At 37.6% G+C, this 15,277-nt stretch overlaps 1 protein-coding gene across 1 annotated transcript in view; it reads left to right on the forward strand.

Annotated features, from left to right (window-relative positions):
* The window catches only part of MAN1A2 (mannosidase alpha class 1A member 2), a 114,834-nt gene that overhangs the window by 45,904 nt on the left and 53,653 nt on the right, over positions 1-15,277 (forward strand). The window contains exon 6 of the mRNA XM_019730603.2: positions 11,409-11,503. Coding sequence (XP_019586162.2) covers positions 11,409-11,503 — 95 coding nt within the window. The remainder of the gene's footprint in view (positions 1-11,408; positions 11,504-15,277) is intronic.

Consider the following 15,277-nt stretch of genomic DNA (forward strand, 5'->3'; position numbering starts at 1 on the left):
GTTCGTTATTATGGCTTCATGGAAAGTCCTGACATCAGGTTGTGTGAGTCCTCCGATTTTGTTCCTTCCCAAAAGTGTGTTGGCTATTCTGGCTACTTTTATTTTCTATGTAAATTGAAAACCGTATGGAAAGGATTCACCATTCCAGATGCCTTTAAGAGCATTCTCGGTTCCTGGGAAGAAGTCAAAATACCACCATTAACAGTAGTTGGGAAGAAGTTGATTCCGACTCTCATGGGTGACTTTGAGGGTTCAAGACTTCAGTGGAGGAAGTAACTACAGATGTCGGGGACATAGCACCTGTAAGCCTGTGCCTCAGAGAGGGTCGCTTTGTCCATACGCTTTTCTGCTTCGATCTGTACGTATTGGAAGCCATGAATTCACACCAGTAACTTTTAATTGCAGCCCAACACCGTAAGGTTCATTCTAACTTTCTGCCTTTTCGTATTTCAAATTCTCTTTTATGATAGTGAGAAACCTGCCTCCTAATATTCCTCATCTACCAGGAGTGCCCAAAAAATGTCTACAAGTGGACCCTTTGGTCAGTGTTACTCAAGCAGTAGTTCACTGTAATCAGAAGTGTCTGGACGCTGATGGTAACCACTTTGAGCACCTCTGGTTATTGCAGAAGTCAAACGTGATTTGTTTTCACCTTTTGTTATCAGTATATATTAAGCATAATAATCTTAATAGTTTTTTTCCTTTCTTAAAATGTGTATACATGTTTTTGGCACCCTCTGTTTGTTTACCCTTTGCTCAGTCCTGTGGTGTGACAGCACTGTGCTGACCTGGCCGGCTGTGCCTTGTGGAGTACATCTTCTTCACGTGGACTCTTCTGAGACGTTACGCCGTTGCGTGGTTTGCCTGCCCTTCCTCATGTTGGTCCCAAGCCCTCTCTCTGCAGGACGTCACTACTGACTCCAGTCATACCTTCTGGGCACAGACCTCAACTTCAGGAGCTTCTGCAGTGAAGTATTTTTAAACAATGAAGGGAGGAAGAAAACAGAACTGTTTTGTTGCTTTCAGTTTCAGACTCCCCACCCCCCACCCTGGTGTCCTTGAGAAAGGAGAGCATTTTCCCCTTACTTTCGTGCTCATCTGGCTGTGTAGAGGAAGTAGTAGACTTTTTGTGTGTAGCTGGCGGTTTCACATTAGGCCCCCTATCTGAAAGTTGAAGCAAAATGTTGAAATTCTGGTTGTTGTTGTCATAGGAAAACACCAAAATGCTGACAAAGTACATGATGTTACCAGTATTTCTCTTTTTGCCATTTTTGTGCATCAGTAAGAAACATTTGGAAGCAGAGGGAAGCGTATATGCTTTGGAGTTGGAGGTTTGAGTCCCTACTCTGCCTCCCTTTTGTGAGGGTATTTGGCAAAGGAGTCACCTTCTGTAACTTACTTTTCTTCAGCTGTGAAAATGTGAGAGCTCACTTGAGAGCGGTGAGGTTACATTATGTGGAAGTACCTGACATACGTAGACTCAGTGGATAGTACTTTACTTTTCTTCCTCCTGTTCACCTGTAGTGAATATTCTGTTTCTAACGGGTGGGGACCTTTTACTTATTTTAAAATAGATACCACATATTAATTTCTGGGGTTACAGTCTACTCAAGTAAAAAGTAAAGAAAACATGATTTATTTTTCTGGCTTTCTCATGCAGTAGAATTTGACCATTTTATTTTTCTCCTTGATCATTTTACATTGAAAGCTCTAATCCACATGTATTCTGGGAAACCAACAAATCCGTGATGTCTGCTGAAAATAAATAAAACATAGAAAAGTAATTTGAACATGACATTATTCTAATACCAGAAAAACAGTAAATTCCTATGTCTCACATAAGCCAGAAAATTAACCATAACTTATAACATGGTGAAATGCTTTCCTTACAGGACATTTCATGCATTCTATTTCCTGCATTCCTTATTTTCATAGGGAACGCTATGAGGGTTATATGCCATCCTAACAAAGTGTTCCTCTCTCCTGTTGATTTATTAATATCATAAATGGGAAACTTTATCATTTTATTTTCTCAGAACAAGGCTATTTATATTAAATACTCACAGGTTAAAAATCTTGGTGATTTATTATGTTTACTTGATGCCAGCCTCAAATAGATGGCATTTCTTTTACAGGGTTGTCTCTTCTCATTTTTTAATGGTTATCAAAGTGGCAACCTTCCCTGAGTAAGATAATAACATAATTTATGTGGATAGCTGCATCTGAAATCTGTCAGATAAAGTAGAAAAATGGTTATGTGGAGTTTAATACATATTTCACAGATAAAAACAAAATAAAAGAAACAACAACAAAATCTTTCTTTACCAAACCACAAATGCTACTGCATAGGGTAAGATCGTTTCTAAATAAGTTCTAAGACAGAATATCCTTGTTTGACCTAAGTTCCTTTAAGTAAAGTTCTGGGGGAAAAAATGTTAGCGTATAAATTTTTCCTGGTGTAGATATTAACCATTATTGTTCTTACTGCATTAATCCTCATTGTAATTTGGAAAACCTGATTTTGCTTCAGAAATTGCTGCTATTTCCATTGAAAATTCAAGCTTTTTATTTTCGACAGATGCACTTGTAATTGGGCAAAACATTCCACTAAGCTTTGCTGACCCAGATGACATTTTAAAATACACTCTCATTTTCCTGTTAAGTATGAGAGTTTGTCTACACATTTGTACATATTCATACATGTTTAAAGTCACAGTACTAATACCAAGTCATAGCTGATAATTTTGTTTATGATTACTGGTTTGACAAATCAGAACAGTTTGGAGCCATCACAGGAACTAGAAATTTAGGGGTGGAATCCAGGAAGGAGGGAGCCACAGAGGAGAAGCCCCAAATTCTGCAAATGAGGTCTGACAATTAAGTTCGCTAACTCATCCTAGAAAAAGTGCTGCATACTCATTGCTGAATATCAATACGGTCACCTTCGAAGACTCCCCTTGGGAAGCTATGCACTGACGCCAGTGCTTAGTCCACCCTTCAAAGCAATTTTGGAAGACTTTTTCTGGAATGGCTATCAGAGCTGTCGTCGTATTACCCTTGATGTCCTGAGTGTCATCAAAATGTCTTCCTTTCTATATTTTCTTTCTCTTTGGGTAAAGAAAGAAGTCACTGGGGCCAGATCAGGTGAATACAGAGGGTATTCCAATACAGTTATTTGTTGACTGGCTAAAACTCCCTCAGAGATGGTACCCTGTGAGCTGGTGCATTGTCGTGATGCAAGAGCCATGAATTGTTGGTGAAAAGTTCAGGTAATTTTCGTCTTTTTCACGCAGCCTTTTCAGCACTTGCAAATAGTAACCTTGGCTAATTGTTTATCCAGTTGGTACAAATTCATACTGAAGAATCCCTCTGATGTCAGACAGGCTTAGCAACATCGTTGCAACCAATTCACATACTTCATTGTCAGACCTCATACGTGAAACTATGTATTTAGACCACATTGTCTTATTTCCGTGTGTTTATAAAACTGAACCACAATTTTCTTTCTGAAATAGACTTTCATCCTTTCATGTTTTCTGCCTGGTGAAGAACTTCAAGGCCCAGATTACTTTTATTTATTTTAAGCAGCTCTAATTGAGGTTAATTTACATACGATAAAATGCACCCACTTTAAATGTATAGTATGTAATTAAATGTGTAATTTGAATTTTAAACCATGTATGATAAGCTATTGGAGGAAATACAAATGACACAACCTTTTTGGAAAATAATTTGGTGGCGTCAAGTAAACAGTTAAAATTTAAAATGCTCTTTGACCTAACATCCCACTTCTAGGAATATATTCTCTAAAAGTAACAATGTGGATACATAAGGTGTATTTAGAAGGATATTTCATTGCACTAGTGTGTTTGTAGTAGCCAGTATTTGAAGAGAGCCAGATACTTATCTAGAGGGGAATTAAATACATTAATACGTGCCTTACTATAGAGTACTGTGCAACTATGAACATCAATTTGATGTATTTTAACTAAGAAAAATATGCTTGGTATATTCAGTGGTAAAAGCAAGTTGTAGACGTGTGTGTGTGTGTGTGTGTGTGTGTGTGTGTGTGTGTGCCACTAATCCAGTCAGTTAGCCATTGCAGTATTTTGGGTAGGAAATAATGGCAGCTTGGACTAACATGGGTTTTAGACATGAGAGATATAAATGATTTCAAGGGATTTGGGAGGCGAATTCCAAAAGATTGGGTGATATTTTGGGAGGGGGAAATGAGGCAGAAGGAGGAATGGTCCTGTCTCCAGGTTTCGGCATTTTGGTACTAGACTGATGGTGTGACAGTTACTAGGTATTGAACACTTTAAGAATAGTAGGTTGGGAGAGGAGGATCATCGGTTCATTTTAAGTACTTTGAGCTTGAGGGGATATTGCCGTAGAGAGGTAGGCGACAGATGCAGTGGGTCTGGTGCTTGTTGGGAATGTCTTGAGTGGTGATGTAAATCTGAGAGTCAGTTGCTGTGTAGCTGCTAATTGAAAGCAAGTGCATGTGAAATAGTTCAGAGAGACAATGATACAGAATAGAGAAGGGGACTTAGAATCCAGCCTCAAGAAACACAACAGTAAAAGTCACATATGAATGAAGGAGATGAGTCAGTGAAGGAATCAGGGAGATTATAGAATTTTTGAACATAAGGGAAGAAAGTATTTTAAGGAGGAACTAGTCAGTGACGACTGAAAATGCTCTTTGCTCAAATGTGTGGCTAATTCTTCACAAGATCCATTTCAGTGAAATGATGGGGGCAGAAGCCGTGGTGGGATAGGTTGAGTAATGAGTAGGAGGAGAGGAAATAGATACAGTAAAATAGATGATTTTGTAAAATGGAAAGCCACTTTGTTATGTTAGTAGCAGGAAAAGATAGAATAAAAATCCAGCTACTTAAAATCTTATGTATGTACAGAAAAAGAGAAGATGTAAATATATCAAAATATTAATAGTATTAATAATAGAATACAGGGACTGTATGAGTTAATTGTTTCCTTTTACTTTTTTCATTATCTTGGTTTTTAAAATGAGCATGTATTTAATAATGGATAATAACAAAATATGGATTATTTATTTATCATTCAGGGTCCAGTTAGGACACAGAATCTATGCCAGTTATTTGAACAGAGAGAATTTAATGTAAAGAATTATTAACTAGCCATAAAGCTAACTTGGTAAGTGCGAGGTTAAAAAGAATACTTGGAGGGTGGCCAGATGGCTCAGTTGGTTAGAACGCGAGCTCTGAACAACAGGGTTGCTGGTTCGATTCCCACATGGGCTAGTGAGCTGTGCCCTCCACAACTAGACTGAAGACAACGAGCTGCTGCTGAGCTTTCAGAAGGGTGGCCGGATAGCTCAGTTGGTTAGAACGCGAGCTCTCAACAACAAGGTTGCTAGTTCAGTTCCCGCATGGGATAGTGGGCTGTGCCCCCTGCAACTAAAGATTGAAAATGGAGACTGGACTGGGAGCTGAGCTGCGCCCTCCACAGCTAGATTGAAGGACAATGACTTGGAGCTGATGGGCCCTGGAGAAACACACTGTTCCCCAATACTCCCCAATAAAATTTATTTTTTAAAAAAGAACACCTAGAGGGTATTATGCTAAGTGAAATAAGTCTGACACACAAAGTCCAATACTGTATGATTTCACTTACATGTGGAATTAAAAAGAACCCCAAACGAACAAACAAAACAAAACCAGAAACAGACTCATAAATGTAGAGAATAAATTGATAATTGCCCGGGGTGGAGGGGAAGTGAGAGGATGGATGAAAAAGGTGAAGGGGATTAAGAGGCACAGAATTCCAGATACAAAAATAAGTAAGTGACGGGGATAAAATGAGTAGCACGGGGCAGAGAGTCAGTAATATCGTAATAACTTTTATGGTGACAGATGGTAACTAGACTTACGGTGACCACATCATAAGGTTTGTAAATGTAGAATCACTATGTTGTACACCTGAAACTAATGTAATATTGTATATCAACTATACTTTTAAAAAATACTCTGAGGTGTCGTGGTGGCTCCTACGTAAAGCAATCAGGGCTGAGGGAATGTGGGGAAAAGGTTTAATTACTACATCCTAGCAACTTAAGAGGAAGGGCTGTGCTGAGTGGAAACAGACCTGTGATGACAGTGGTGGCGGGCTGTCCTCCTTTCGCTGTCCTTAGCTGAGGGGAGAGAGGGGGATACAGCCAGATCTGCAAGTGTTGGAAAAACTGCCAAGTGGATTCAGCTGCTGCTGGAGGAAGGCGCTGCTGACGTGTGAAGTGTTAGGAAAGCAACGTACGCTAGTGCTGGAGTGTCCTCACGCTTTTGCGAGGAATACCAAGGACACAGGCCCCAAGTCTCCCAGGTCATCAGGGTTGTGCTCGCAGGGATGCGTTAATGTCATCAAATGGGCTGCTTTCACTTATTATAAAAGAGATTCTCCAAGCTCAGTGTTCTTCTCCTGTAACACGGACCACTGTGTGTGCAGGAATCCGTAGTCACCCTTTGGATCATCCCTGTGGGATTTGGGTGGGGGTGAGGGTGGGGCACGTCCAACCAGTGTAAATGAACTTGAGGCTTTGGCGGCTACTTTGCCATGAACAAGAGAGTTTTTACCTCTGACTCAGTGGACTTTAGTCGGCTGCCAATGTTCATTAATCTGTAGCAGGCTAACTTGTTAGCTTGTAAGTGGAATAAAATCAGGTTTTATGATGCGTTTTGAAATATTGTTTGCGGGCTAATTTTGAGTGGGAGGTGTGTGTAAATATGTTTGTACGTCTGTGTGAACCTAGTTTTGCAGTAACCTTCACTTGGGCCTAAGAGCACCGGTCTAACTTTTATGGATATGCTTGTTCATGGTAATAATGAAAATTCCTGCAGAGAGCAAGATAGAGAATCAGAGAGAGAGATTAAGAAAAGTTGAGAGTATAAGATAGAGTGAGAAGTTTCAAAGAATGTTTAGTAGGAGTCGTAGATGAGTTTAACGAAATAAATGATAGAATGGACAGAGAATCAGTATTTGAACAGATAGCAAGAATGAGGGAGGAAATATTAAAAGTACCCGAGGGAAAGGGCTGATCGCTTACAAAGAATGACACCTGGCAGCGGAGTTCTCAGCAGCAGTAGATGCCAGAGACATTGCAGTAATGCGTAGATTTAAACTGCTGAGATAACATACCTGCCAACCCAGTTTTATGTTAGCCAAGTTGTCATTCAGGAGGGAGGATGTAAGGTATAGGTGTGCAATAAATTAGTAAAATGTTTGAGGAATTTAGTTACTGACTGTAAAAATTAAGAAATAATATAAGGTATAGGAATATGTCTATGTATAGACGTGTTCCTGCACCTTGAATTATTTAATCTTAACGTGTCTACGTCTATATCTCTGTCTGCGCCCAGGGGCGCTTACATTTCGTAGGCGTTTGGTGGTTGCAACACCACAGACTCGAGCCCATGTGGTTTGGACCCACCTACTGCAGCAGGAGGCAGTTGTAAACCACTGCTGCATTTGCCTTTCTGATTGTCTCTTCTTGTTGTAATCTTTGGTTTTACTTTGAAAATCCTATGATGAGACTGTCCAGAATGAAACATGAGATAGTGCCGAAAGACGAGACTCTCAGGTCAGAAAGCACTGAGACTATTTACTGGGGAAGAGCAGAGAACAACCCTGAATGGCATTGTTGTTAATGATGCAACTGGCCCGAAGCTGAGGACACCAGAGGCTGCTGTGCGCACAGGCTGCAGGGAAGCACGCCGCCGCAGAACGCCTGCAGGCAGAATGTGGACCGTGAGAAGCATGGACCAAGGTAAGAAAAGGGGCGTCTGAACATTGCAGTGCTCGGTGTTAGTGAACTGAAATGGACGGGAATGGGACATTCCTCGCGTGCCAGCTACAAAGTGTGCCACTCCGGAAATGACAAAAAAGAAATGGAGTGGCTTAAATACTGAGGCAGTTAGGGGCTGCAATGTGAGTTCTGACCGGTTAATATCAGTCATACTTCTAGGAAAGCCTATGAACATAACTACCATTAAAGTCGACGCTCCGAATACTAGGCTCAACAAGATGAAAGCTTTTATGCAAGTATCCAAGAAAAGAATGATCACACACCAGAACAAGACGTGTTGGTAATGATCGGTGACTGGGATGCAAAAGTAGGAAATAAAACAGAATCAAGCATCATTGGGAAATTTGTGCTAGAGGTCACAAAGGAAGCAGGAGATCGGTTCATGGATTTCTGCGAAGCCGACAACTTGTTCATCACAAACACATGCTTCAAACCACCGCACAGACGACTGTGTACATGGACATCACCAGATGGCCGATCTGGAAGTCAAATAGACTGTGTAATTGCATGCAGGACATGGAGAAGCTGTGTTCTCTCTGCCAGAACAAGATCGGGGTGCTGATCATGGACTGCTAACATCAAACGTCAAGGTACAGCCGAGGAAGAGCGGTGAAAGAATCACAGTGCCAAAATAGCGTGTGAATAACATTCCTGATGGATTTAAAGTCCACGTAAAAAACAGGTTTGCACTGTTAAACTTAACTGACTGAGAACAAGAAGAACTGTGGACCGAAACTAGAAATATTAGGAAAGAATGTGAAAAGACGATGCTGGAGTAAAAAGGAAAGAAAAATCGAGACGAATGACCGAAGGAACAGTAGAAATTGTTAGAAACAGCCGAGGGGCAAAAGTAAACGGTGAAAAATCAGGTTAGACTCCCGAACACAGTTTTTCAACAACTATCATGTAGCGATAAAGAAAACTGTACAATTGTCAATGTAAGAAGACAGATGAGAACAAAAAAGGAAAAACGAGATCTCTACCAGAAGATTCAAGAAGTAAAAGGGAAATTCAAACCTAGACTAGGAATGCTGAATGACCAACAAGGAAAGACCTTGTCTGACCAGAAGAAAATAAAGGTAAGGTGGAAACAATATAATGAAAACCTGTACAGAAGAGCTGAAAGGATGACAGATACCTTTGAACAAGATTACTGTGAGGAAGAACCTGTAATTCTAGAAAATGAAGTGAGAGCTGCCCTGAAAGTATTGGGAAGAAAGAAATCACTAGAGTAGCTGGGATAACGATAAATTTATTTCACGCCATAGAGAATGAACTGTCAAAATCCTAACAAGAATATGTCCACAAATACGGAAAACAAAACGATGGTTTACAGACTGGAAACAGTCAATATACATGTCAATCTTCAAGAAAGGAGATGCCAAGGCGGGCGGTACCTGTGGGACCACGGCTCTCATTTCCCACGCGGTAGAGTGATGCTCAGCGTGGTGCAACAGAGACTTCTACCACACGCGCGTATCCACAGAAGGGGACATTCTGCAGCCACTGAAGTAAAGGCGGCAGCGACCTTTGTGGTCTGATTTGGAAAGATCTCCGGGGCACGATCAAAGACATAAGCAGGTTCAGAATAGAATGTACAATATTCTGTGTTTGAAAGAGGCAGAGACGAAAGCTCTGTGTGTATGAACCATAAGAGCATTTCTGTTTCTGGGAGAGCCGGGAAAGGAGGATTTGATGTGACATACATACCATGGAACCGATTGAGCCCAAAAAATTTACTAGATGGTCAAGAAAGTGATAGCTGTTTGCACTGTACAAGGAGCTGTGTAGTTGGGGGATAGGGCTGGAAAAGAATTGATACTTTTTGGATTTTGGATTATTTTCTGCATTGCATGCTAAACATAATTTTTTTTTAAATTAGCTGTTGCTGTTGTCTACCAAAATATTGTTCTGAAATAGGGAATGTAATGCTATGATGTATTTCTCGTTGAAAGTTTTGTATATTCGTGAATAAATTAAGGTAGGCATTCTACTTATAAGGAAAGTTTTCTCAATGACATTAGGATTTTTTGGGGGGCTGTATACTATAACTGGTTACTATATATGTTAACTGTTATTGATGACACAGGTAGTTGAAAATTAGAAAATACGTCATTGATTACTTCTGGAAGTAAAATAAGGATGCTTTCTATTTAGAAAAAGTTAATGTTTGTAAGACACTTTACCATTTTGATGATTTTATATATAGAAAAGACATGATACAAAAATGTGATTACTAAATACATGACATTAATATTAGTTCTTAGATAAGAGCTTAGTTAGTCCCTTTGTCTTCGTGGTAAATAGAAGCAGTATCTGTTTATGATATAATGTAACTTAACCTTTACTAACATAAATGTTAATACAGAGAGAACTGAATTTACATTTGCTTTTCTGAATTAATGGGATGAATATGAGAAAATTAAAACTTTTATCTTAAATTGTTACATTTTTCATTGGAATTTTTGTATTCAAGTAAGTATTCAAGGAAATGGTAACTTGTTGATTTATAAGAATATCTAATTAAAAGTTCTGCTAAGAAGTTTTCCCATCTTTAAGGAACCTTGCAAATATCTTCACATATTTCTTTGTCTACTTGGACGTATTTCTCTCTAATATTTTCTACCCCCAATAGTGGTGTGCTTTATTTACTATAACCTTAGTTTGATCTGTTCCTGTCCTTCAACTACTTACTTATTTGAAGCATCTAATAATATTTTATCAAAAACATTCGACTGCAGTGAAAAGATGGCTCCTTAAATAACCAATCAATTTGAAATCAACTTGGCAGAAGATAGGCTTGCGACATACAGGAGAACGTGCCACTTTTCATAATAGGATATTACGACCTCATCTCAGTTTGGAGCCTCTTAAGTCAATAGTCTCCAAAGTGGGGTACACAAACCTATCAATTTTGATATGCTAAGAATATTAGAAATTTTGCAATATGTATATCTTTGTTAATAGTACATGATTCTAAAAGTTTGGAAACCACTGATATTTAGGTAATTTATTTTGGGGAGTACCAATAAAAGCAGCAATAGAGACCAAGTGATGAAGAATTTATAACTCTCAAATTAAACTTGGAATGCGAACTCAAACTTGTTTTCCTTTAATCATTTGCATAAACCTTGATGGAAAATGTGGAGACATAGACGTGATTATAGTACTTTAAGGGTATTTATCCAAATTGGTTTAACATCTCTTTTGTTTTAATACTTGTACGAAGCTTGTGTACCATGGATGAATGTTTTAGTCTGATGTTTTCTCTTAGATCTTTTGCCGGTTGAAAATATAGATACTGTCAACACAAGAACCATATCCTTCCCTTTCCATTAATTGTTATTTCAGGCCGGTACACGTTGGGCAGCTTTCCTCCTTATCCATTGTACAAACATTGTTTTCTGATTGCTGTTTGGTGCATGATACCAAAGAGATGCTATTTTCCCACTTGTACTTCTTCTATGTATCCAGTACGTTGCCGTGTATCCTATGAGAGACCAGCAAATGGTGATGGCTATAATTTATGAATTGATAATTGTAATTCATGAATATTCATGTTTCATCTTAGATATTCAAGATTAAAGCAGCCCAGTTGGCTGAGAAACTCCTTCCTGCCTTTAACACACCTACTGGGATTCCCTGGGCGATGGTGAATCTAAAGAGGTAAATTCTACTTGTATGTGGTTATTCCTATTCTGAAATAATTAGACTGATTTTTTGGCCCTTCTTAGTCTTAGAAATTTCTAATGATCTGCCCCCACTGTCAGGTACTTACACAGTTGCGATCTTCGTGATGATTTTACCCTTTTATCCTTATGATGTGTCCCGCTTCTTCTCTGACAAGTTTGTTTTATCAGATGTTAGTACAGCTATTCCACCCTTCTTATGCTTACGATTTTCATGGTACATATATCATTTTTACTCATTTGTTTTCAACCTAACTGTATCGTTGAATTATAGTCCTTTTTTTGGAGACAGCATATAGTTGAATCTTGCCAGTCTGACAATACCTGCCTTTTAGTCTATTGATACGTAATTATTAATGCGGTCTGATTTAAGTTCTCTTCCTTCATTTCTTTTTATCTAACGAATGAATATACTTTAGTATCTGATGAATATACTTTAGTTTTGTATTAGGATCTTTATTTATTAGCTTTTTTAAGAGTTTGCTATAGGAATCACACTGTAAATAATTTTTCAGTGAACAGAATTAATTTTGTACCACTTTGTGTAAAGTATAGGAACATTTCAACCATACCTGTCCATTTACTGTCTCCCTCCCATCATTTATATGCTATAGTTGTCAAGTGAATTACATCAAATATATTATAAATCTCAGAATACATTGTTAAAATATTAGTTTGAAACGCACCTGTTTATTTGATAGGATTGAGGGGAATAATAGTCTAATATTTACCCAGGGGAAAACTAGTCTATTAATTACCCTAATATTTACCAGCCTGTATATCTAGTGTTCTCTGTTTCTCTTTGAAGAGCTGAATTTTAACCTGGTATCGTTTCACTTTAGCCTGAAGAGCTTTATTTAGCATTTCCTGTGGTGCTCAACGATAGGGTGAATTCTTACTGTTTTTCTTCATTTGAAAAAGTCTTTGCATTCATTGTTAAAGGATATTTTCAGTGTATGTCAAATTTTTGATTGATGGTTTTTTTGTCTTTGTGCACTTTAAAGATGTTGTTTCTCTCTCATCTGGTTTCCATGGTTTCTGATAAGTCAGAATTTGAATGGCTGTTGTCCAATTTTGTTCCTTCTGCATCCCGCATAGGCTTTGCTGATGAGCTTGTGAAGTCTGATATGTCTTTCACTAAATATAATGGTAAAATTTTGGTCATTATTTCTTCAAATGTCTTTTCTGCCACATTCTTTCTTTACCTCCGTGTGAAATTCCAATTACTTGTATTTTAGCGTTCTTGTTACTGCCGCACAGGACCCTGAAGCTCTTGTTTTTATTTTCCAATCATTTTTTTTCTATGTTCTTCAGATTGAATAATTTCCATTGATCTAGCTTCAAATTCATTATTTCCTTTGTTGCTCTAATCTACTTTTAAGCCCATCCGTGAATTTTTTTTTTGGTTTCTGATAATCATCTTATTTATTTATTTATTTAAATTAAAATTAAAATTTATTGGGGTGACAATGGTTAGTAAAATTATGCTAAGCGAAATAAGTCAGACAGAAAAAGTCGAGAACCATATGATTTCACTGATATGTGGGATATAAAACTGAAAGCAACAAAGGAACAAGAGAAACAAATAAAGAAACAAAAACTCATAGACACAGACAACAGTTTAGTGGTTACCAAAGGGTAAGCGGGGAGGAGGGTGGTAGATGAAGGTAAAAGGGATCAAATATATGAAGATAGAAGGAGAACTGACTCTGAGTGGTGAACATACAATGTGATGTATAGATGGTGTATTATAGAAATGTACACTTGAAGTTTTTAGAATTTTGTTTAGATGTTTTTACTAGATTCTGATTCTCTGCAGATGTTTCCTATCTTTTCATTCGCTGTGAACACATTCCCCTGTATTTTATCAGACATAGTTAGAATAACTGTTCTAAAATCTTTGTATATTTAACGTCTGGGTCATCTTGGAGTTGGTCTCAGTTGATTATCTTTTCACTTGAGGCTGGGTAACATTTTGAATGTACACTGGACGTTCTGAAAGTTTTGTTGTGTAGACTCTGGATTTTGTTATATTTCTCTCAGGTTGCGTGTGTGTGTGTGTGTGTGTGTGTGTGTGTGTGAGAGAGAGAGAGAGAGAGAGAGAGAGAGAGAGAGAGAGAGATTAAATAGTCACTTAGTTGGAATCGAAATTAAAACTGTCTCAGTTCATTTCTTTACTGTGTTGCTTTGAGTCTGTTTTCAAGCGTTCGTGATTCATAGGGCATCCAAGGACAGAGTTCATACACAGAATTAGGGGCTTGCCCTCTCTGGCTCTCTCCTCCCCAGGATTCCTCCTCCCTTTTTTTTTTCAGCAGCTGTAATTGCTGTAAAATCTGGCTTCCAGTTCTTTAAAACAGAAAGACAGCAAGTTTTCTATCAGATTTTAGTTCTTTTGCCTAGTATGATGGCCTTTGTCTTTGGGCTAAAAGCTATTTAAAAAATGGGAAACTGACCCCAAGCTTGCCTGTTTTTCCAGGTTTTCACTGTCCTCAGAATCTGCCTGCTTTTGTTCATTCTTCAATGACTTTAGGTCATTGTCATTTTGAATTTTGTGTGGAGTTTATAATTTTTTTCTGCAGGCGAGACTAATTCAGTCATTAAAAAGATTTCAGGGTCATGCAAGCAGAAATAAGAAAAAATTTTGTTAGATTTATTCTTAGATTCTTCATTTTTTTAAAAATGCTATGATAAATTGTATTATTTAAAGTTTTTATCTTCTGCTTAAACATAGAATGCAGTTGTTTTTGTAAACTTATTTTGAATTCAATAATCTTGCTGAATTTGAATTTTCCTGTTAATAGCAATCATTTATCTGAGATTATTTTGCATCTTCTTTACAAATAATCATGTCACCTCTGAACAAGGACAGTTTTGTTTCCTGTGCCCCCTTACTGTGCTGGCTAGGACTTACAGTACAATATTGATTGACTAGAAATGGTGCTCAAGGAGTCTTGTCTCAATAGAAAGTGAGGTTTTTACCGGGATGTTAGCTGTAGGTTTTTTGTAGAGAACTCTTACTAGTTTAAACCAGTTCTATTTATTTCTAATATTTTTAAAGTTTTTCTTAAAATCTTGTACTATTGAATTTTTTCAAACATTTTTTGTAGTTTTGAAATGTTAAGAATTCTTTTCCTAAAACTCTTCGTTACGGTCATTTATATTTGTTTGTTTTCCAATGAGAAACTATTATTGTATTCAAGGAATAAACCCAATTTGATCATGATATACTATTTTCTTTATAGATTGCCAGATTTTGTTTGCTAATATTTTCTTTAGGACCTTTGCATCTTTTTTTTTTTTCATCTGATATTGATCTGTATTTTTCTCTTAATATTCTTGTCCAGTTTTGACACCAAGGTTGTGCTTCTCTTATAAAACATGTTGGGTAATAGTCTTTCTTTATCTCTCCTCTGGAAGAGTTTGTATAAGGATTGTTTTTATCCTCAGAGGCTTGGTAGAAACTTACGGTAAAGTACATGGTCCTAGAATTTTGAGAGAGTTTTTATACTGCTGATTTAATGTCTTTTATCACTTAAATAAAGTACATTAGATAATTTGTTTTCTATTTATTTTTAAGTAAATTTTAATGTTACGCTCCTAGGACTTTGTTCATCTGACATAATATAGTAATTATATCCTCGTATTTGTTTGCTCTCTATCATATGTTACATATTTTCCTTTTTATACTAATATCGTACACTCAGTAAAGAATGGCATTTAATTAATTTTTTTCTACAGTACCCTAAGCAAG

This window comes from Rhinolophus sinicus, linkage group LG14, assembly GCF_036562045.2.
Source record: "Rhinolophus sinicus isolate RSC01 linkage group LG14, ASM3656204v1, whole genome shotgun sequence".
NCBI lineage: Eukaryota > Metazoa > Chordata > Mammalia > Chiroptera > Rhinolophidae > Rhinolophus > Rhinolophus sinicus.